This window comes from Arvicanthis niloticus, chromosome 25 (assembly GCF_011762505.2).
Source record: "Arvicanthis niloticus isolate mArvNil1 chromosome 25, mArvNil1.pat.X, whole genome shotgun sequence".
Lineage (NCBI taxonomy): Eukaryota > Metazoa > Chordata > Mammalia > Rodentia > Muridae > Arvicanthis > Arvicanthis niloticus.
In genome coordinates this window covers 34,281,779-34,306,557 of record NC_133433.1, presented here as the reverse complement: position 1 = coordinate 34,306,557, position 24,779 = coordinate 34,281,779, and the positions used below count along the sequence as shown (strand labels likewise).

The 24,779-nt window shown below is 38.7% G+C and overlaps 1 protein-coding gene across 8 annotated transcripts in view; it reads left to right on the top strand.

Annotated features, from left to right (window-relative positions):
* The first annotated feature begins 5,583 nt into the window (after positions 1–5,583).
* The window catches only part of C25H8orf34 (chromosome 25 C8orf34 homolog), a 394,450-nt gene continuing 375,254 nt past the window's right edge, over positions 5,584–24,779 (top strand). For 5 of the 8 annotated variants that reach the window (XM_076924364.1, XM_076924363.1, XM_076924361.1 and 2 more), the window contains exon 1: positions 5,584–6,134. In XM_076924364.1, the coding sequence (XP_076780479.1) occupies positions 6,066–6,134 (69 nt within the window). In that variant the 5' untranslated portion in view covers positions 5,584–6,065. The remainder of the gene's footprint in view (positions 6,135–24,779) is intronic. The other 3 variants (XM_076924365.1, XM_076924366.1, XM_076924367.1) reach the window with 3 other exon arrangements.

Below are 24,779 nucleotides of genomic sequence, written 5' to 3'. Positions count from 1 at the left end.
AAGCAGAGGAGAGGAGAGAAAAGAGGAGAAAGCAGAGAGGAGAGAAGACAGAGGGGAGGGAAGAGAGAAGAGAGAAGAGAGGGAAGGGAAGAGAGGAGAGAGGAAAGAGGGGAGGAGAGAGATGAGAGGGGAGAAGAGAGAGGAGGAGAAAGTTCTGATGTGGAGGCACAGAATAATAAAATCAACACTATTCGTTAAGCAGAACATATATTGTCTGTGCATTTCCTGCTGCTATAACAATATTCAAGAAAGAGAAACTTATTTAGGCTCACATTTCTACAAAGTAAATGTGCATGAAGCATGTATGGAGCATGAAAGATAAGAGTCTGAATAACTGTCACTACTCCATTGTACCTCCAAGACCAAGAACTAACCTACAGTTAGTTTTACCACATTCAGGAGGGCCCCACCCCTGTACCTAAACTCTCCCCATGAGGTGATACTCCATCCAGTGTTACAATGACAACCACATTTTAAACAGAGTATAACCATCTTCAAACCACATTACTAACTATAAGTATCTAGAAGAATGCTACATTAAAGTATACCATCTGAACTTCATTGTACAAGATTTGAACACAAAATAGTCAACATGATTCCTGTCTATGTCACAAACATTACCTTATGAATTGCCAGCATATTTTAGTTAAAACCTTTTAAAACATTTATTCATTTTCTTTTATGTATGTGTTTGAGTCATCACATGCAAGGTTGGTACCTTCAGAGCTCAGAAGAGGGCACCAGATGCCTTGGAACAGGAGTTATGGGTGATTGTGAACCACTGTGTGGCTGCTGGAAATTGAACTGGGACTTCTGCAAGAGCAACAGATGCTCCTTCATTCAGTATTTGTAAAGGGCAGATAAATGGATGCAGTTATCTCATGCTTGTGGAAACTCAGCTTATCCTTAGGTTCCTCAAAATCATCTGTCTCCTAGGACCAAAACCATCTGAGGGTGAGTGTTAGCTGTGAGATATGGGGCAGCATCTGTTGCAGAGGGAGAGAATTTGCTGATTGTTTTGTCTACTGTAGAACTCATATTATCTTTGCAGAGTGCAAAGTCATTCCAACATTTTATATTTAAAGTTTAAATTTATGCTGGCCAATAGCAGTTCCACTAATTCACCTAAAATGAGCTTTAACATGTTGTATTAGGATTGTTGTGATTTGCTTTATTACAGCTGAAAATGAGCTGGCATTTATGGAGATGTGTATTTGAGAAATAGGTCTCATGTTGCTTATTCTTTGATAGTCAGACAGGAGCAGAAGAGCATGCTGTCCTGAGCAGAGTGCCTGGTTCCCCGGCATGTATCAACGGAACTGTGTCGTGTTAGCACATGATCTTGTGTCTGCTCGGACATTCTTGCTTTATTTCCTTCCTTCCAATCTGTCCAGTATCATGGAACATTCCTGACCACTTTGTATTTCCTAACAGAGACTTATACTAGAATGAAAACTTAAGACAATGCCATTGCAAAACTATAAGCAGAAGCCCTCCAGGATGAAGAGTTTACTGACAAAATAAGAAATATTTATATAGTCTGATATCTGTGGTCATTCTTCAAATGGTTCATGACTTAATAAACAAGTCTGTTGTAAAGTTATTGCCATAAATTAAAGTCTTTGAGATGGAGATTGCTTATGAACCCACATATTAAAAATTAAATATTAAAATCGAATATTTAAGTGTGAAAATAAAAGAGATGGAATTCCATTAGATAATAATGAAAGGCAGGGCTGTGTCAAGCCATAGAATCATTGTAGTTCTGAATTCCATGGCACCAGTGAATCTGAGTTGCTAGCCACTAAGAGCAGTTAGTGTGAATGTGATTGACTGGGTGTTTTTGAAAATCATGAGAGACAATGTGTTCATTTAGCATAGGGCCAACAATTATGTCAGTCTTGAAATTCATTATCAAAATAACCTCTGGTGTGAACAAATTCAAAGCAAAGGGAAATGAAGCATTAGTTGGCAGGGCTATGAGTGTTTCAGCCACCATGGAGTTGGTTTAAGCACACATTCTGTTGCTTGCTAGCTTTTACTCTGGGTAAGCTATTTGCTAGGTATCTCCACTTCTTCATCCAGAAAAGATGAAATTGAAAGCACCAACTTCTTGACATTATCTCCAGGATGAAATGCATTGGTTCAGTGAAGAAACCACTGCGACTATGTTCAGATGGTAGATGTGGCATTTGTACCTGTTCAGGCAGAAAGGGAGAAAACTGTCTGTTTTCCCTTCCCTTGCATGGGCAGAGTGCTCAAAGCCATTGTGTTCTATGGGAAGGTACTTGTTGCTGCTTATTGCAAATAGACAAGGCAAAAGTCATGAAGGAAAGGGAGGACTATGCTTCAGGGCTCAAGAATCTCCATTCAAGAACCCCGTAGAGACTGTCTCTGCTGTCTGACCTCCATGTTGAATCAATTTCAAGAGGTCATGTTGCTATTGGATGTGACGTGGGTCAATTGGACTTTGCCACTGCTCTGTCTTTCATTGAAAATCATTTGTTTAAGGAGCTGTGCAAGGTGTCTTACAAATGGAGTTAGAGAAGGGCTTTAGCACATTCTATAAATTGGATTCTGTATACTTGTAAATTATGCTGACAGGCACTCCTGGAGCACAATGAGGTCAAAATAGTCTCTCTAAAAATGGACAGAGATGGAGAAAGGATACTAAGGTAATATGGACAGAAAAAGCTTGTTAAATTCAGTCTGAGACCAGAATTAAATTTCAATCAATCTTTTAAAACTATGTGTTCTTATTATTTTTAATTATGTTTATTTGCATCTTCCAAAAGAATCAGATAATCCCTGGGCTAGAGTTACAGGGGTTTGTGGACAGTCTGATAGTGATGCAAGGAAGTAGACTCTTGTCTGAGGAAGAACAGCAAGTACTCTTAACAGCTGAGTCCTTTCTCCAGCCTCCTAATCAATCATAAATGGTATAAGTGATCAAAAATTATTAAGTCGTAGGGATCCAAAGATACAGTTATGAAGAACTCACATATTGTAAACATAAGGAAATTATTAAAATACAAGTCATGACTTTAAATACTTCGCAGCTTTAGAGGCCAAAATATGTAGCTAATGAATGAAATAAAATGAAACAGACCATAAATACCATAAATAAAAACCAAGTTTAGCCTAAAAGTGGACTGAACCAATCTACCAAAATGTAAATCATTCATTACACTGCCTTCTTAGATGGAGCCCTTTCCACAGGAAATGTTAATTTTTGTAAGCTAATTTCTACACTATAGGTTATAGGATATAAATGGGCTCCATTTGAGAATGAGATACTCTGAATTAAAACACAGATCAATTTATTTTATATAGGTGGCTTGAACAAGTACCTGCCATCTTCTAACTTTATACCAGAACTCAGTATCATTCTAATTTCTTTCTCCTATCTCATTTGACATACACTTAATCAACAGATTCCTTCTCACGCATGTCTTCATAAAATCCCATTTTTTTCATGCCGAACTCGAGTCTTAACTCTAGCTGTCATAATTTTACAGAATGCCTAACCCAAATAGTCACTTCCCACGAGACATGTCACTCCCGAGCAAGACATTTAAGACCACAATGAGATGATTATTTTATTGCATGTCATTGTCATCTGTGTTCACCCGTTTCTCAAACCACTAGCCTGTGGTATGCCTATGTACTCTTACACACTACTTTTTAGTCTTGAAGCTTGAAACTTTATCCCCAAATCTTACTCCTCCAGTCTTAGCAAGGAAACCAAACTTTTAATTTTCCAACACTTTGTATGGATACTATATCCTTTGTTAAATATTCAACAGGGACACCAGACTCAACAATCCTTATAACAACCCTCAAGAAAATTATAGCCACAGTAGACCTCTTTACACCTGTGTTAGCACACCATCATCTGTGTGATTGTCAGTTAACTCCACAGGACTGAAAACCACCAGACAAAGGTGGAGCCTTTTACCTCTAAAGTTTCAGCCTTAATGTTAGTCTACTCTGGAGAAGCTGAGAAAAAAATACTTCCAGTAGCAATGGTGTCAGATTTTGTAAGAAATGGAACAAACCATGCTCTGTGGGATAGAGATTGCAGTTTTTGTAATAGCAGAGTGGCTTTGGAAATGTCTCAGTTATGTAAGTTTGGGATACTTGGAGATGTAGCACCCTTACTTATAATATCATTATGGGTCTTCTTTAATGTACAAACAGTTGCCAGACTAAGCTTTCTCTTTTCTGTCCAAGAAAATTAATGCAGAACTCCTGGGCTCAGTGAGGACTTATTGATTATATCAATTAATATATTTGAAGAAAGATCTTTCTCACATCTCTTAGAAGAAGAAGATGTTCTTTGATGAAGGCCTGTCCTGATCTTGCAGGACAATGTGAAATTTAAAACACTTGGGCTCTTAGGTGACTCCCAGAGCTGCATACCAATTCTACAACGTATTTCTGTTAAAGGAAATATGCGACAGTCCAGGACACCTCACTGTTTGTTACTCCCACCTGTTCCTGGCATGTCATGAAGCTGACTGCAAAAGTAACAACTCCTCTGACATCTTTCCAACCCAAATCATGTCTGGTTCGAGTTATCAGTAGAGGCTAATATCTAGCTCCTCTAGAAGACTGCGTGTATGTGAATTATTAAAGGCAATTATTATAAGACTTCCTGGAACAATCTATTCTCATCCTAACTAGTGCATGTTGCTAAGATAATTTAAAATGGAGAGAAAAAGCTTGGACAGACACAAGCCACAGAAACCTGGAACACAGTGCGAAAAAGAAGAAATCTATATTGTCGCAGTTGGCTTTAAGGAAGCTGGTGCTTATTATTTTAGAGACAACCAGCAGTTTTAGTATAAATGTTCTGATTTGGCAATACACAATGGTTTGGAACCTCACAAATCAACTTTGGGGCTTTAGTGTTTTATATCGTATTTTTAAAAAAAAAAATGCAAGGAACTCTGAAGAACCCTGTGATAATAACTATAGATCTTGAACTTGAAAAATCCCTGCATAATAAGGTTTAAGGTAAACTTGATGAGCTCACAAGGTATCTACAGGAAGAACTCTTGGGTGGAAGATCGGAGCCCCTGAGCCCTAACCAGAAGTGTATCAGTCAGAATTGAGGGTGTAGGCAGCAAAGCAAACTTGGAAACAGAGAGAGCTGGCTGGCTTTTGATTCATCTCCCTGCCAAATGCCTAAGGGTTGCTTCCAGCCTTTGGGTGTCTGCACTTCGGAATTTTCAATCAGTTCTCAGGCAACAACGCCGCCGGTTGCGGCTGACTTGCTCAAGGCCAAGACAAATATCTGTTCCTTTCCTTTTTCTCTTTAACATACGCAACTTTGTTTTCGGGGCAAAATCCACCCATAGTTCTCATCTCTGGCCTTTTCTCATCCCGGGCTAGTGAAGGCACAGCTCTTGGCCAGGAGAAAATTAAGCTAGGTGGTTAGGACCATCCTCTTTAGAACTGCGGTTGTAGCTGCCAAGGAGTAGCCAACAAGCACCAGATTTATGTGCACTTTGAAAGAAGCACCTTTACCATTGGCTTTTTGAGCGGCGCTGTCGCTAGGGAGCGAGCACAAGCACCGCCTCGGGGAACAGCTTGGGTGCTGGTTCCTGGCAGCCAGGACTTGGGCGCTCTCTCTGGCGCGCTCTGGGCGGCTCCTCGCGCTGTCGCCCCTGCAGCCCGTGCTGTCCCTGGCTTGGCTAGCGGAGGCGCTGCACAGACACTCGCCTTTGGCCACAGGCTCCTGCTGCTGCTGCCGCCCAGAGGACAGACCAGCCTCTGCCCGCGATTTCCCCTCAGCAGCAGCGCTGCGGAGAGCGGGTGGGTGCGAGCTGCAGAATGCGATGTAGTTTTCCCATCGCCTCAGAGTTGTATGAGTTGGCAGAGCCTCGCCTGGGTTCCCTGAGCCCTGCTCCCTTCGGGCTCGCTGCTCACCAGGTTGCTAGCCATTGCTGTGCCAGAAAGCCAAGGCGCCCGAGCTTCTGTCCTGGGTCCATCCGGGGGCAGAGTAGGGCTGTCCTCAGCTGAGGCGCACCGTCTTCTCTCTGCTGACCCATCTGCTTCCCATGGCGTCTCGTCAACAAACCCGAATCCAGGCTTACCTGGAGAAAAACAAGATCGGTCCTCTGTTTGAGGTAAGGAGCCTTGGTGGGGAATGGTTCCGCACTCTTTGGGGGTGGTTGGTGGTGCAGAAATAAAATCAGAATTTCCTTAAGCGAAGGTAAGATGCTGAACAAATGAGCGGGAGAGGGAGCACTGTCCCGCTAGGTGTTCTGGAACCTGGCCCAGCTGGCACTTGGCCAGTTACCTGGACACTGACAGGTGAACTCTGGAGGGCCCATAACATAACAGGACAATTGGAGCCATCTGACTGTCTTGCATCTAGTAGCCGTAAGGCAGGGCTTAGACAGGGTGGGACAAGCAGTCCAGATGTACATCTTCACACAGAGAGAGACAGACAGAGAGAGAGAGAGAGAGAGAGAGAGAGAGAGAGAGAGAGACAGAGAGAGACAATTCACACTATCTTGCATCTTAAATTTTCTTCTTTTAAATATGGGCAGTAGTAGAACCTGAAAAGGTGGAAGAGTTGCCCTGCTGGAGAAAAAAAAAAAAAAAAAAAAAAAAAAAAAAAAAAAAAAAAACATGTTAAAGCTAGTCCATTGGGAAACACATTGGGCTGTGGCTGAAACTAGAGCCCTTTGCACCTACTCTCAGAGGTGGAAAGGAGCAGAGAAGGGTTTGAGGAAAACATGCCTATTTTCTAAGGACACTGTCTTGAGATGTTTTCTTTCGCCTTCAAATAATTAATGACAAAAACACAGTGAAGGAAAAAGAGCGAAGCAAGAGGGACAATTAGACCTAGGGACAGAAAGCAGGCACCACCTAAGTGGTAAGTGTCAGCAGGTTGTCAGAGCGCTGGCCAGATGCTGGAGTTGTGGAGTGCCAGGTATTCAAGTGGCCAAGCTCACCTGGGAGGGATGCCTGAGGCTCCTTACTCTGCAGTCCACTATCCTATGACCTCCTTCCCGCACACACCTAGAAAGCAGCTGCCTATATCTTTGGCTGAAGAGCTAAGGAGCAAGAGGAAGAGGATGATCTGAGACTGGAGCAGCTTCTTGGAGACTAGAGCAGCAGAGATCTGCGGACAGAAGGGGCGGGGTGAGGATTAATGCCTCTGAAAGGGCTCATGGGGGAGGAGGGCACAAAAAGGTCTTTTTCCCTGTGGAGAACAGGTTTCCAATAACTAAGCTTTTCCAAGTTTTCCTGCCCAACCTTAACTTAATGTGGTAAAATTTTGAAAAAAAAGTTGGAGAGTTGTTTCAGTGAAAACTCTGTTAAAAGGGCCACAAAGTATCGCGGGTCCCTTAATTTTTAGTTCGTTAGCAAAGGAAACTTTGCTTCTGCTGAATCTTTACCCAGGACGTCAGCAGCCTTCCTTATCCCCGGTGTAATGATTACAAATTACCCACAGCCTCACATCAGGAAAACACAGAAAGGTAGACGCGGACTGTCAAATGGTATATGAATTGCATCAAACTAATAAAATGAATGCCTTTCGACCTTATGTGTTGGCTTCATTCCTGGAATATAAAGCACAATTAGCCAAGGGAAAAAAAATAAGTGAATCGCTTTTAATAGATCCTTTTCTCACTTAAATTATTTTAAAACTCCCATCGTTCTTTCCAAGTGACAATAATGGAATTAACTTCCTCCATGATTAGGAAATAAGCCTGGCTGGATATTTATTAGCAGTCTCCTCCCCTTTTATACTCAGCAGCTAATTTCCCTCTGAAGAGTTTTAAGTGACAAAGAAAATTGTTTCGTGAAAGATTTAGATCTTCTCACCCAAACCAACAAAATTCTATGCTTTGTATTTTACTGGATGCATATTACATAATCCCCAGCAGCTTGGATCGAAGTGATGAGTAGTTAATTTTTAAGGGTTGACGTGCACTTTCCATAACTGAAGGGAGAAAAACAGATAAGAAGTTCAGAGCAGAGTGGATGTCGGTACTTGGGCAATGACTGTGATAGAGCCTGGCTCTGGGAGGAGATTTGGCCAATTTTAGCCATTTAAGAACTCATAACAATTTGTAGTCTACTTCTCCTCAAATTAGAGTCAATGCAGAAGTCAGGTGTGGTGGCCCAACCCACTCTGCTAGCGCACCTTTGGGCTGCCGTAAGATGTCCACCACAGTCTCCATTTCAGTCTGGGCTACAGAGTGAATTAAAAACAAACAAACAAACAAACAAAAAAACAAAAAAACAGTCTGGGCTATAGAGAAATACATGTCACAAAGACAACAAACCCAAAACTACCAATCAAAAACACAAAACCAGCCCAGCAGTATCATCTATGAGATGGATATTGGTGATTTAAAATTCCTGTGACTCAGTGATTCTCAGAACTGATTTGGAAGCTCAGTGGCTCAGTGGAGACCTCCTCTCTCCAGTCTGGAAGAGAAGACTATTGCAATAAATTGCTGCCATTCTTGGGCCATAATTTAAGAAATGGAAATGTAAGCTAGTTTTTTTTTTTTTTTTAAAGAAAGTACAATTTAAAATAGGCAGCTGCCATGATTATCCCCCCCCCCCACTGTGTTGGACAGAGGTCCCAGGGTTAGTGATGCAGGCATCTTCAGTGGCCAAAATGTGCACTGAGAGTGTCCCACTGTGTGATTTGTATGGGAGAAATATTTTAAACCCTCCATTTTAAAAATCGTGAAACACTTTAAAGGGAGCTTATTAAAGTTACTTTAAAAATATCAAATAGGAAAGATAACCTCCTCCCTAGGATTGAGAATGGCTGGATTTTTAGGATTTTAAAAGACTAGCTATGGCTGTGCTGGTTAGAACTTCCTATGCAGGCCACGCTGGGCTTGTAGAGATACACCTGCTTCTGCCTCCCAAATGCTGGAAAATTAAAGGTATGCATCACTACACCAGGCTTAATTTAAAAAAAGATCCGTAAAATTTCTGTACTTAGTTTATTCCTTAGTTATGAGCTTTATCACTAATACTGTGTCATTAGTGATACTTAAAAATTGTTTTGTACACCACAACTGAAATAACTTGAAACTAACTTTGATTTCAGGTGATCTAGGAACACACATTTAAACTACCTTTAAATATGAATAAAAATAGTTTGAAGCATTACAAAGCTATGCCGAAAAAGCATTGCATAAGAGTTCTGGGTGATGACATTTTTAGAAGAGTACAAACACACATAAGATGAAAATGACGCGCACTCCACAAATGCTGAGATTTATGTAGCGTGTAATAATTTCAGTTTCCCTTTGGCTTATTAAAGGCAGGCAAGCAGAGCTAAGCCCGGGCATTTGGTTTATAGGAAAGAATGCTTCACAGAGTTGTGATACAGCAGAAGTATGACTTGATCGCTTTACATTTTACATCTAAGTTCTTAACTGGCAGGGTGTAAAGTGGTTTCTGTTGCACCAAAGTGGAGTCGTTCTATAACGTATGTAAAATGTGTGCTGTGAAAATAGTTGTGTCAGACCCCGAGGCCAGAAAGTTAATAGCTTAAAAATAATTCAGCACTTGAATTGTCTGCCAAATACCTGCTTAGAGAATTAAAGTGGATCCTTTGTCTTTAGTAGAAATCATTTAACTTACTTCATGAGCCATTATATGGTGTGGATCATCAAAGTTTCTCATTTTCCATACAAAGAGGTATGCAAATTTTTAGATTTTTTTCATTCCCATTAACTATACAGAGTAATTATTAACTGGCTACTAGTTGGGAAGATCCTCAAGGTCGCATGTATATTGATTCTGGCCTCCACGAGAGTATGGCATCCTGAGCTACTTCAAAGCAGAACAGCGTTGACAGTGGTGCATTTTCACAGAAATTTTAAGTGCATGCTGACTGTGTGGTCAGCCAAACTCACTATATTTCTTCAAATGTGGTTTAACTCTCTTCAAGTAGAATGGAGTCACATTCTTATCATGTTTGTGGTTCAGTGTTGTACTACTCACATAACCTAAATTTGTATGAACCGATATGCTGCCCACAGGGTGAGTTGGACTCATAGCTAGATCTGGGGCATCCCCCAACCCATCTAGATACATTGGGCTGCAGTGGCACTTGCTCATCTCTGCTAACTACACATCTGGAAGCTCAAAATCTAATCTGCTTCTATCCTTCCCTAGATCATGACTATCCTTTCTTCCTGAAAAGGCTATATTCCCCTCTTTGCTCTCATTAGGGAGCATTCCTGGATGTGGGGTTGGTACATAGGGTGACAGCTGTGATTGGCATGCTGTAAATAGGGTAAGGAAGGATAGTAGTTACTCTTTCTGAGACTCAAGAGCTAAGCTCCATGCCTATCTTATTCTGAAAGATAATTATAAAAACTGTAATTATAGAAAGATTCTTTCTGGGAAGAGGTAATAAAAACACTACCTTGTTATTTAGAAAGTCTTCACATTAATGATAAGCCAATACATTTTTTGGAGTAACTCTTGTCAGATTTCTACCCAGTTCTTGAAGTTATAAGGACTTTTCTAGTTTCTAAATTTATATTGGTTTTTGTAATTCTGGAATAGTTACAGACTCAAAGGTGAGAAAAGATATTTATTTTTATCACGTTTTCTACAGTCAAAGTCAATACATTTCTATTGACTTAACCTCAAAATAATCTTTTAAAAGGTATCTGACATGCTTTAAATTGTTAGCCCCTTAATTTTCATCTCTACCTTGTTATGTCTTGTTTTCAAATGGTTTATAAGGAAAGACATGACTCCAAAATGACATAGTGCTGGGGATGCAGCCCAGTGGGAAAGCACTTGACTTTCATACAAAAGGTCTGGACTTGATTGTGAGTACTCCTATTAACAACAACAACAACAACAACAACAACAACAACAACAGAGCATAAAAACCAACCAATCTATAATGAGATCAACCATCTATAATGAGATCTGATGCCCTTCTGTCTAATTCTCTCTTCTATCACAGTACTCATATACATAAGTAGACATATCTTTTAAAAAAGAAAATCATGCAAGGCAGTTTTCTCACTAATGAAGACAGTGACCACAGATGAAAAGCAGAGAAAAACTTGGATGTTAGAACTGAGTTGCAGGTGCCATGTAATCTCATGTCTTTCAATAACAGGTACAGGCTTCACTTAAGCTAAGGTGTCCGTACCACATTTATATGCTTATATGTCTGTGCCACATATCATATCTGTTTACTGTGAGAAGCTAGGAATAGCAACAGCCAAGTAACATTGAGCACACTTGGCACCCAGACAGTGGGACCTACATACTTTCCCTACTAGAATAACTAAGTATTGCTAAGGAAATGGCTGATTCCAGGCTTGATAAGATGAATGAACTCAGGGTATCTTACATCCAATGTTTAAAGAGTGACCATGCTGTCACAAGGACAGAGAAACCAATTTGAGGAGGCTCCTAAACCAGAGTCAACTGAAGATCTAAATATAGAATTAAGCTAACAGTTTATCATACTGGATAAAATACAGTATTTTATTCCATTAAGATTTAATGGAATACAGAATGTGTTTGAGTCATGGGAGAGGAGAAAGAATAACTAGCAGAATACCAGTCAGTAACATTCAAAGGAGTTTAAGTAATTGGGGAAATTGCTACTTCATAATCCAGGCAAGAAAAAACAATCATTGCTGAACTGGTGAGAGGAAGTTGAATGGACGGTAGTAAGACATCACCTATTCCCAAGTCATTTTCCCACAAAGCACTTAGTAATTATAAATGGGAAGGTAACCATCCAGTATAGAAACCTGGAATACACCGTTTTCTTCCAACAATAATGTTTCCAACAGCTGGAAGGGGTCTGGTACACTCTTTAGACTGAAATCATGGGTAGGGAAGGAGAATCTCTTCAAGGGCTGGCATTAGGCAGTGACTAGTGCTACAGCTACAAGGTCTGTCATATCTGAGACCATTGGCCATAAAGGTTTTACAGTTGTCTGGAAGTCTTCGAGTGAGCAGGATCTGCCATTTCTTTGGCTCACCACAGCATTCTATTTGTCTTCAGTCTCACTTTTCTAGACTTTCTATTTCTCCTTTCCTCCTTTTTCCAACACTGGCCACTGTCTCAAAATGCTTAACTTCCTTCTCTTCTAATCCTCAGCTGCCAGTGAGCTAGCTTCCTGCTCTTCTAATTCAGCCTGCAGACCACACTGCTGTGCATAGTGGGACTCAGTCTGTGAGACAAGACTTAAAGTCTGCAATATGAATTTTCAGCAGTGGAAGCTGGGGGCCAGTTGAGGACATGAGAAGCTCTAAGGATCCAGAGTTTCTCCAGTGCTGGGTTTACACTAGAGGCAATCACATATAAAGGCTTTATACAATCCCATGTTTCTGCTCTCTCTCAAAATAAAACAAAACAAAAAGTAAAAAACCAAAACAAAATGTAGAGTGATTGAGACTATATTGGAGGAGTGTTTGGGGTGGGGGAGAAATATGAGCAAGATATAGTGTATAAAATATTTTAATGGAAAATAAAAATGAAGTTCAAATCCACATTTTGGGATGGTGCACTGTACTTTCCTACATCTCTCTCTATATAAGGACTTAATACCAGCACTGTAGAAAAGTAAACGTTTCTATGCAATAATTAAACCATATTTACAATGTAATCGAATGTTCTCCTTAACATATCACCAGAGAGAACAAAGATAAGGGAGTAGCGATAGAAACTATGTAGGAACAGAAGAAGCTTTACTTCTTCATATGTAGCACATTCCTGGGTCCTTGAGGTGAAAATATCTGCTATATGGATGATTTCCTTCTGTCTTTACTGTGCTGAAGGTAAGAGTCCTCTTAGACACAGAGTGTGTCTCCTTTGCAGATGGGCTGTTAGCAGCAGTACACATTGGCTCTCCTTTAACTGTGAAGACAATGGCAGTCTTGCCAGTTTGTAGCATGGCCTGTCAATCATTCCACAGCTGGTGCCTCTGGCACTCCAGTGCCTCTGCTTCTCTGCTGTTGGGCTTTTGTGTTACCAGCTCACCTAACACTTCTAAAAGTATGCAAGGGAAGGGCATTTGCAAGAAAACTTTTATTGCAACACAAAGGGAGGCAGTGAAGGAGGTATCTGGCTACATACTAAGCCCAAGCTTCCTACTCGTATAGCTAGAGAAAGTTATTAGAACTAATTGCAGAACATCACTCACGGATATCAAAGTTTGTGTTTGCACTATACCCAGCATACCTCACACAAAAATGGAAGTTTATGTTTCCACAATCAGAGCCTTGCCTCCATAGCACTAGCCCCAGTAGTCTGTCTGTCCAAGACAGAAAATTTTGAAGTTTCCTAGAGTTCAGTAAGGCTTGCAATGCCCCAAAACTTCCCTAGCTGAGATTGGACATTCAGGAGGTGAGACCATCAGCTGTGATCACTGTGTAGTTTTCCCCAGGGAATCACAGAATGTCCAAAATGACAGTGATTAAGTAAATAAGGATCTTCCTTCTGGATGCTATTAGCAGTCCTTTTGCTCAAAGCAGCCTGGGAGGATCAAACAACTGCTAATTGAGAAGTCATATAGTCCATCCCTAAGCATCATTTCTTATTTTTAGGAAAATAATTGTCAGGAGTGCTTAGAATAGAATCATCTCACAAGGGGAGTGAGACAGTTCAGTGGGTAAAGGCACTTGTTGACAATCCTATCAAATGCAAATTTTCTAGACTCACTTGGAGATAGAGAGAGCCAGTTCCCATAAGTTATCCTCAGACTTCCACATGTGAGCTCTTGCACACACAGAATTGTGTTTACACAAATAAATAAAGTCAAAAAAAGAATATAACCTCATACTAATACTAATAGCCATTTCAACAGATTTTACTAATGGGTGATTTGTTGGGTACCGAGAGGGAGGGAGGGAGGGAGAGAGAGAGAGAGAGAGAGAGAGAGAGAGAGAGAGAGAGAGAGAGAGAGAGAGAGAGATTGGATCTCACTTGTCTCACCCAAGTGTAACATTGTGTGCCACTTAGAAGACAGGACTGAATCCACACAATGTTGGTTCTGCAATAATTTCAATTGTGTATAACTAATAAAAGAATTCAAAGATAACTATTAAACCTAATGAGGCACAGTTTATAATGTGACTTTCTTAGAGTCTTCAAAAATGTCAGGCTTCAGTTGAAATACATGAGGACTAAATATGGAATGCAGCTGTAGATACAGTAGTCCTGCTGTGGAGGATGGTGCTGGGGAAGTATTTAGGTGAAGCACATAGGCAATCCTTTCTATTCATCATATGCTGGGGAAGTATTTAGGTGAAGCACATAGGCAATCCTTTCTGTTCATCATATAATTTTTCTATAAATGTGAAACTGTTTCAAAATAAAAACATTAAAACAAATATATAAAGAAGTAAGTATTTAGGAAACAATTCATCTCAGTTTTTATGAAACAAATCAGATGCATTTAGTTTAAACTTTGATCAATATTTATTTATAGGAATATTTTATGCAATAAATAATAAGGCAAAAGAATGAGTAAAGAAAGGGTATAATCAAAATATTGCTGAAATGCCTTTTAGAAATCCAGGGAACAAATGCATAAGTGTGCTGGGAATAAGAAAATGTGCTTAGGTAGAGTCTTCATTTCTCTGTCTTTTGAGTGGTAACATCGTTGAACCCACAAGTAGTCAAGCCACAGAGTCAATGCTGACTTGCACAGTCTCATGGGTCTGTCACTGAATGCTTGACTTGATACTGGGTATGCACTAGGATCAGAGTTATTTACCACAGTTTCACAGCTCACCTAAGGCTGTACAGTCCCCTGTCCCCTTCCTCAGCACATTATGGAGAATTGCCTTCTGCATTGCCTACCTCCTACTGACTGCAGTAAGAAGCTTTTGGTAGAGGGCATATTCTACAGTACACACACACACACACACACACACACACACACACACATCTTACATTGAAACTCTGTGATCAGATGGCAAATGCCCAATTAAAAAGTAGATAATGTAACAAAAAGGGGGGGTAGATAACCTGATGAGGCAGCTCATTTAATACAGCATTTGCCCCAAATGCATAGACTCTCTGTTTGATCAATCAAACCACATAATCTGGGCATGATGGTGGACATCTGTAATCCTAGCACTTAGTAGGTGGATGCAGAAGGATTAATTCAAAGTAGTCCTTGACTAAGTGGTGATCTCAAAGCCAGTTTGCAATATATTAAATCTTACCTAAAAACAAACAAACAAACAAACAAAAAACAAACAATAAGATTCAAATTACTGGAAAGAATCAGACTTTTTGGAATTGTATTATATTAAATATAATGTATTATATGTATCCTGTTTTTCATATATATTATTATATAGTATATATGTAGTATACACACACACACATACACACACACACACACACACACACACACACACACATATATATATATATATATATATATATATATATATATATATATATATATATAAACATTGGATAAGGTTTTGGATTGGAAATTTGCTTAAATATATCGTAATTTAAAAGTACTCTTTTGAAATTGGGTTATTTCCCATAAATTTTCAGATCTATCCATTTTCTTACAATTTTCAAAGTTTCATTTTCTTGTGGCTGAATCAAAGTATACTGTGCATGACCCTTTTATGGTCCATTCATCTGCTCATGCACACCTAGGACAATTCCATTACCTTGCTGCTGTGAATAGAGTTGCAATCAACATGATAGGCCAGTATCTCTGTAGAGGCTTTCAAGTATTATAGGTATATGTCACATATTTTCTTTCACATGTTGGTACTGGCTTTCAAGGTATATGTGTGAATATATGAGCATGTGATCAGGTGTGTGCGTTTGTGCGTGCATATGTATATACACATGTGTACATGTGTGTGCATGTGTGTGTGCATGTGTGTAAGTATAAAGCATGACACTAGGCAGAGAACTATTAGTAGAGAAAAGGTAGTGGGGAGTGGAGAAGGGCAACAGGACACATAACCTTAAAGAGGAAAGGAGCTATTAGCTGGAAAGTCAAGGTATACAGAGAGTCAGGGAGAAGAGGAAGCTAGGAACAGGAGCATCAACAAGAAAACTATGCTTAAAATACCATAATGAAGCCTTTTATGCTAATTTAAACAATAAAATATTAATCAACAAAAGAACTCAACATTATTTATGAGTAGTTAAACATATTAATGTAGTTCAGTGTGACAGTTCAAAACACAGATACAACATATAATAATCAAATTTAATTTTTTCTGTCTACCCATTCTTCAGAACCTTTCCAATCTTTGATATCACTGTGCTAGATTACAATCAACTTTCTTCAGTTTCCTACATAAAAGAGCAGACACAGTGTGTGTGTGTGTGCGTGTGCATGTGTGTGTACGTGTGTGTGTGTGTGTATGTGTGTAAGCCAGCTTTCTTTTGCTGTAGCCATTCCAAGAAATCTCAAAAAAGAAGTAGAAAGGCTTATTTTCACTTACAATTTTTGGAGGTTCAAGTTTCCATTCAGTTGGTCATGCTGCCTTTGGCTACTGAGAGACAGTGTTGCACAATAGGGGTTACTCACCTTATGGAAGCCAGGGAGTGAAAACTGGTGTGGAAGGGTGCAGAGTCCTATTCACCCCCTCCTCAGCAACATATCCTAGTGACCCAGCTTCCTGACAGTAGGCTATATACTTAAAGGTCCCCCTACTACTCAATGGCAACACAGACTAAGATCAAGCCTTCAACACATAGGCCTTTGAGGAACAGTCAAGATCCTAACTATAATAAGGTGCTTGTAAAAGAACTCTTGGAACTAGTAATTTCATTTGTAGGAATGTGTTGTACAGAAATATTTGCACATGTGCAAAATATCTGCAAGATCATGAATTTCAGATTATTTGAAATGGTCAGAGCTTGTGAATAAGCTGAATATTATCTATAGGTATACTCATATAGATTATAAAATAGATAGGTCAGTTTGAAATCATATTTTGAAACAAATACATCTATTAAAAAGAATCAGATTGATATTCATATGCAGAGTTCACATACTGTTATTTAAATATCTATAATTGTAAGTGAATGAGTCTTGCAATGCTAGTGTTTCTGTACTGAAGTGGATATGAGAAAGATTTTATAATAAAACACTTAGAATTAACCTCCTTTTATATGTATAGACACATTTAACATGAAGAATGGAAAACCGTAGGTTGGCAGTTAGAAGTTGGTAAAAAGAATTCATGTTTGCCCTTTGTGTACATATAATAATTCCTGAATGAGTGTGGATTTTCAGTGTCTTTGTAAGGGCAGAAAGATGTGGTCACAGACCCTGCCCTGGCTTATATTGATTGTAAAACTTGACAGGATCAAGTATCACCTTAGAGACAAATGCCAGGAAATGTTTGTGAAGGATTTTCTACATTAGGCTAATTGTGTGAAGGATTGCTCAAAGGCTCTAAATTATTTGAACGTTCTAAAAATACTCATATATTTCATTTATTTTCCTCAGTGTATCTAATTATTTGTACATGTATACGTGCAAAATGTGTGCATGTCTGTATATTCACATTTGTGTGGGCACATGCGAGTACATATATAGATCAAAAGTTAATGTCCAGTAACTTCCTTCATCATTGTTCATTTTATTTTTTGAGGCAGGATCTTTGGCTAAATCTGGAGCTTGATTATGTCTAGCTGAGCTAATTAGTTTTTCCTGAGCACTGGGAATCTCCCGTCTCTGCTTCCCTAGTACTGGGATTACAGGCTGCCCTCTTCTTTATATATTTTGGATATTAGCTTTGTATCAGATGTTGAGTTAGTAAAAATACTTTCCCATTCTGTAGGCTGCCACTTTGACCAAACAATGGTGTCCTTTGGCTTACAAAAGCTTCTCAGTTTTATGAGGTCTAATTCATTAATTGTTTATTTTAGTGCCTGAACTAATGGTGTTCTATTAAAAAAATTAAAAACTTGCCAATGAGTTGAAGGCTCCTCCCTGCTTTCTCCTCTATTAGTTCCAGTGTATCTGGCTTTATGTTGAGGCTCTTGATCCACACTTAGTTGAGTTATGTGTATGATGATGAATATGCTTCTATTTGTGTTCTCTACATGCAGACATCCAGTTTGACCATTTTCTGAAGATGCTATTTTTTCCAGGGTGTGTTTCTTCCTTCTTTATAAAAAAAAATCAGATATCCATAGGCATGTGGATTTTTCTGAGTCTTCAGTTTGATTTTATTGTTTCAATGCCATGATGTTTTTATTACTATAACTCTGTAATACGAATTGAAGTTCAGGGTCATGGTTCCTCTAGCTGATATGTTATAATTCTGGTTTTAACTATTCTACTTTTTTGTGTGTGTTTTATATGAAACGGAAGTTTTTCCTTTCAAGATTCATGAAGAGTTGTTTGGAATTTTGATGGGGATACATTGAATCTGTTGGCCAATTACTGATTCACTTATTTGTTTCATTGAATATTTGTATTATTTTTGTTATCGTCACTGTTTGTTTATATTTTATTGATTTTAGACCAGAGTTTGATAATTTCTAGCCATCTACTCTTTACACTTTTAAACCTAAAGATAGATGATAGATGTGGTTTCTTCTGGTTTTTTTCTAGAGATTTCAGGTATGCTATTAAATTGGTATTATGAGAAGTATGAAAGTTATTTATGTAGGCACTTGGTACTATAAACTTGCCACTTTGAACTGCCATGATTGTATTCCATAAGTCTGGGTATACTATGTATTCATATTCATTTAATTCTAGAAAGTGTTTAGTTTCTTTCTGAATTGTCCCATTTTTTTATTCCATACTGAATTGTTCAGTTTCTATGAGTTTGTAAACTTCCTATAGTTTCTCTTGTTGTTAATATCCAGTTTTAATCAGAGGAGGCGGAGCAGAGTCTGAAGGAAAGGCCATCCAGAGACTACCCCACCTAGGCATTCATCCCATGTGCAGACACCAAACCCAGACACTATTGGTGATGCCAAGAAGAGCTTGCTGACAGGATTCTGGTATAGCTGTCCCTTAAGAGGCTCTGCCAGAGCCTGACCAATATAGATGCAGATGCGTGCAGCCAAACAGTATGGAGACCCCAATGGAGGAGTCAGGACAAGGACTGAAGGAGCTGAAGGGGATTTTAACTGCATAGGAAGAACAACGATATCAACCCACCAGACCACCCCAAAGCGTCCAGAGACTAAACCACCAACCATAGAGGACACATGGAGGAACCCATGGCTCCAACTGGATATATAGCAGGGGATTGCCTTAACTAGCATCAATGGGAGGAGAGCCCCTTGGACCTGTGGAGGCTTGATTCTAGGGTACTGAGGCTGGAGTGGGTGAGTGGAGAAGCACCCACATAGAGGCAGGGGTTGAGGAGGGGATAGTAGGGTTGTGGAGAGGAAATATGGAAGGGAGATAACACTTGAAATGTAAATGAAATAACCAATAAAAATTAAGAGGAGGTGGTAGGATAGGGTGCAGGGTGTTGTTTCATTTTCTTGTATCTTTTGAGGCTTCCTTTGTGACTGAGTTTGTATTCTATATTGGAAAATTTTTCATAAGTTATGTTGCTGAGAAAAACTTAAAATTTTTGTGTTTGGATGAAATGTTCTGAAACATATGTTAAATCCTTTTGCTTTATAAGATGTTATCTATAGCGTTGCTCTGTTTAGTTTTGTCTAAATGATCTGTCTGGCAGTGAGAATAGATATTGAAGCTTACCACCATCTATGTGTGGTGGTCAATATGTGATTTAATCTGTAGTAATGTTTCTTTCTCAATCTTGAGTGCTTTTTTGTTTATGGCACAGATGTTAAGAATTGCAATATTCTCTTGGTGGATTTTTTTTTCCTTAGATGGTAAGCATTGTCCTTCCATATTTTCTCTGATTAGTTTTGGCTTGAAGTCTATTTTGTCAGATAGTACAATGGGTGCAATTGCAAGCTTATTAGGTCCATTTGCTTGGAATATTTTTCTTTCCTTTTACTCTGAGGTCAGAATGTTCTTGATGTTAATGTATGTTTCTTGGATGCAGCAGAGGGTGGATCCTATTTTTACACTCGTATCTTTAGTCTGTCCCTTTTTTTATTAGGATATTGAGACCGTTGCTGTTGATAGATATCCATGACTAGAGACTGTTGATATCTGTCATTTTGCTGCTGCTGCTGCTGCCGCCGCCGGAGGTAGTGGTGGTGGTGGTGGTGGTGTGTGTGTGTGTTTTCCTTCTTTTAATTTTGCTAGTGTAAGATTATTTATTCCTCTTCTTTTGATTTTGCTCCTCTTAAATTCTTTATTCCTTGTGTTTTATAATTAACTTCCTTGGGTTGGAGTTTTCCTTATAACAAACTTCTATAAAGCTGGATTTGTAGATATATATATATTGCTTCAATTTGGTTTTACCATGGAATATCTTATTTTCTCCATCTATGGTGTTTGAAAATTTTCCTGGCTATAGTAGTCTGGTTTTGTGTCTGTGGCTTCAAAGTCTGTGACACATCTGTCCAGATCCTTCTGTCTTTAAGAGATTCTGTTGAGAATTAAGGTGTAATTCTAGTAGATCTGTCTTCATATTTTATTTTATCTTTCCCCCTTGCAGCTTTTCACATCCTTTCTTTGTTCTTTATATCTTGTGTTTTGATGATTTTTGTGGTTAAAGGACTTTATTTTCTGATTCAGTCTATTTGGTGTCCTGAATGCATCTTGTGCCATGATAGGCATCCCCTTCTCTAGGAAAATTTTCTTCTATAATATTTTGGAAAATATTTCTCTTTCTTTAACCTGGATTTCTTCTCCATTCTCTATTTATACTAGTCTTAGATTTGTGCCAGGATTTTTTAAGATTCAACACTCTCTTCAACCAGTGTATCCATTTTTTAATTGTATTTACTATGCCTGAGATTCTCTCTTGTATTCTTTTGTTGAAGTTTGTCTCTGTGGTTCCTGTTGAGTTCTTAAATTTTTTATTTCCAGATTTTTCTCAATTTGGGTTTTCTACTGATTCAGTTTATTGATTCTAGTTCTACTTTCAGGTGTTGGAAGTTTTTTAATTTCCTTTCATGCTTTGTGTTTTTATAGATTTCCTTAAAGGATTTAGTCATTTGTTCTTTAAGAACCTCTATTACAGTATAAAAGGCTGTTTAAAGTCTTTACTTATCCCTCAGTTATGTTGCAACACTTGGGTCCCAATGGGAAGAGTTGGTGGGCTCTAGTATAGACATATTTTCCTGGACATTATTGATTGTGTTTTTACATTGCAGTCTAGGCTTCTGGGTTTGGGAAGATTGTAATTCTAGGTGCCGAAATCTGGTCTTGTCTTTGTTGAGTATATGTTTCATTCCTTGTGTCTATAGAAAATGCTAAAATAGTCAGAATGCCCTCAAGTGGTTATATTCTCATACATCTAAATTATTTTCAAATCTCTTTTTCCTGTTTATATACCTGGCCAATTTTCATACATCAGTATGTTTCATGGTTGCAATTATAAAAGTAAAAACTTCTTCCTTAAAATGCAGGTTCAGAGTCAATATTTAAAGAAGTCTTCTGAGGAACTGGGAATGAAACTGGAAATAACAGAGTGGCTTCTCTTACTATTGCTTTTTCTAGATGATCTCGGCACAAATGAAATGACTCTTATTCAAAAGATCTAACCTATCTTCTCCCATAGCTAGTGCTCTACACCTAACATATTGGTAGTTTTAAGTTAAAAGTTGTTTTTCTTACATAAAAATGAGAAATAATAAGGGGTACATTGAAGGGTCTGAATGTTGCAATTATGCCCCTATTTGAACCTATTGATTTAAGTTCATCATAGCAAGCCACATTACATTGAAGATGTATTTGACTTGTCTGTATATTTGAGACATTATCTTGAATTGGGTGCTTTTTGCCTCTAAGAATTATCTCTAGAGAATCTGGTATTGTTTTAGGTTTCTTACTTTCCTCCTGTTTTAACCCAAGTTGTAATAGTCCTCTTAGCACTACCTTAAGTGATAATTAAAAAAACAAAGACATGTGTACTAGGCAGAGACTATTACTGTCTTGTGCCTAACAGGTTTATTGAACAATTCTTCAGTATTCTGCGTGTCAGCATTATAGTGAAGACATGAGTGGCAAAACTCTAACTTTATACAGATTAGCCTGCTTTATGGAAGCTTTAAGACTCCCCATGATTTCCCACATTTGTAGGACTATTTTCAGCCTAACCCTCATAGCACATTCGACCTTGAGATCTGCTATGGCTGGCAGCCTTCCACTCCTACAGATTGTAAGGGATAGAAGATGGATTAGCATCATTAAGATTCTCAATAGTTGAGTTTTAAGAAATAATATTCTGAGAGAAATTCATGGGGTTCATGTACATTAACTTTCAAGCTGTTAAAAGATGTATTTTTGACTGAAGCTAGCTGAGCAAGGACCTGGATACCCATTCTCTCTCTGCAAGTCTGCCCTGTGAGGAGTTGAGTTCATCAGATTATACACTGGAACAAGTAATGAACACTGTGAGAATCAGATCAGTGAAACTTCTTTGCTTTGGTGGAATATAGATGGTATGGAGGGACACTGCCATTGCATTAGGAGGTATCTTTTTATAGAAACTACTGGGTTATGTCAAAAGTAGTTATTAAGCATTTTGAAATGCTCAGTACCATTTCACCACCCCACTACCCATGCTGGTCTTAGAAAATCCAGAGCTCAGCCATAGCCAAATTATAGGTCATTATCATGAACATTTTTTCTTTTATTCTCTTTTTTTATTGGATATTTTATTTACACTTCAGATGCCATCCCGTTTCCCAATTCTCCCCCCTTACAAAACCCCTATCCCATGCCCCCTTTTCCTTTTGCACTTATACATTTTTTAAATGTTAATCAAAGGCTTTATAAGTTTGGTAATGCTCAATCAGAGGTATAACCCAACCTCGATATATTAACTATCTTTGACTGGTGGAGATACGTGAACATCTGCCTCCCTGTCTCCCCCCTCTTTCTCTCTCTCATCACCTAGCTTCTCCTCTCCTTCTTCTCCTCCTCTCCTTACTCCTTCTCTTCCTCTCAGTACTCCTCCCACCTTAGCTCCTCCTACATATCACCCTTCCTGTTAAAATAAAACTTTTCTCTCAAAATACAATTAGAGCATAATTATGCCAATTCGTACCAGAGAGGTACAAGATAGTCCTAATACCCAGTCCATCATTTTGTTGACTAACCAGAACCACTGTCATCTATCCTAACTAAAACATTTAGTTCTGAACCTGGCTTTTTCCTTGGCTTTAGAATTAATGTCAGCTGAAGACCATCCACTCAAATCTTTTCTCTAAAGGTAAATAGCCAGGATTGGCTATGAGGCTATAAGTTTTCAACCCCGTCAGAAATCCAGAATGACTGAGTTAACTATAATTGTGGGAAGCACAAAGCATAGCTTCTAAAACTTAGCCAATTTATAGAGACCTCTGAACACCTGGACACTCCCTCTACTACAAAACATTGGAGCATCTATGAACATTTTTTCTCAGATTGCCTTTATATTATTTCAGTTTCTCATTTTCACTCTACTTTTATTTAATACTGCTTGATAATTTATGTTCTTTTGGGCAATATCATATTATTTTAAAGAACACACACATGTATTATTACTGTCTGTATATATACACACATGTATGTATATATACTTTTTATAGAGAGAGTATAGAATAATGCACCTCTATTCTAAATAAATTTAGATATTATGGGGTGTAACACATTTCTAGGAACATTCATTGTCTCCATCTCCATTGTCCCGTAGTTTACCTGTCACTGTCTGTCAGGGTTAGTCTTCTGAGCCATGCAGACAACACTGCTTGAAACTCAAGATTTGGGAACTTAGAACTTCTGCATGAACTTGGACATTGCCTCCAAAATGGATCTGGCTCTGTTTGACCATTCAGACTGAAATCAGAGCCTCATTCATTGATTGACAGAGTCTCAATTTTGACAGTGTCTAGGCAATATCCATCATGACACATAACATGGGTTTCCTTTCACCACAGTACTTGTCAATTAGCTTTTTCCTGTGACAAAGATGAGAGACACACTAGTTAGGTTCCTATAAGTATCTATGCTTTTGCTGGGGAGTAGTACTTATTTTAAAAATTAACCAAAATTACATACTCATTCCTTACATTAAAAAAATAAATAAATAAACCTTTCCTCAGGTGGGATAGAGTGGCACCATTGTAAGTGAAGGAGACTTCATTGAAGTTTATCCCCACTGTGTAAGCCACCACAGAAAATGGAAATGAAGAGTGATTTCTAGCACATCTTTGATGTTCTAGGCTAGTAGTCTGACTTCTCCACCTGTGTCCCTCATCCAGATTTCTAAGCACACTGTCTTACTTCACACAGCTTTTGTTGTTGCAAAGACACCGTGTTAGAACATTTGTTCTCCTAGAGGCCCTAGAGACTGATACACGGGTACTGCATTTGCATGTGATCTCTGAATTTATTTCCAATTTAAACATCACTGAGGAGTTTTGACAGCAAGTAGAGGAAAGCTCTAACTCAGCAGCCCAGCAAGACAAACCACAAGTATGAGTTCAGGAGTAGGCAGGACAGAGGTGAACATCAGTCAGCTGAGAAAAGTGTTGCTAGCCAGAAAGGAGGATTGGATGAGTTAGAGTTTTCAAATACTGTGCTCCTTTCTTTAAAGCATCACTTTAAAGAGAACAGTGATATTGGTGGTGTGTGCAGCTTGGTGCCACAAAACTTCACAACACCTTATCCTATATCTTAATTTGTTGTAGGTCTACCTCACAT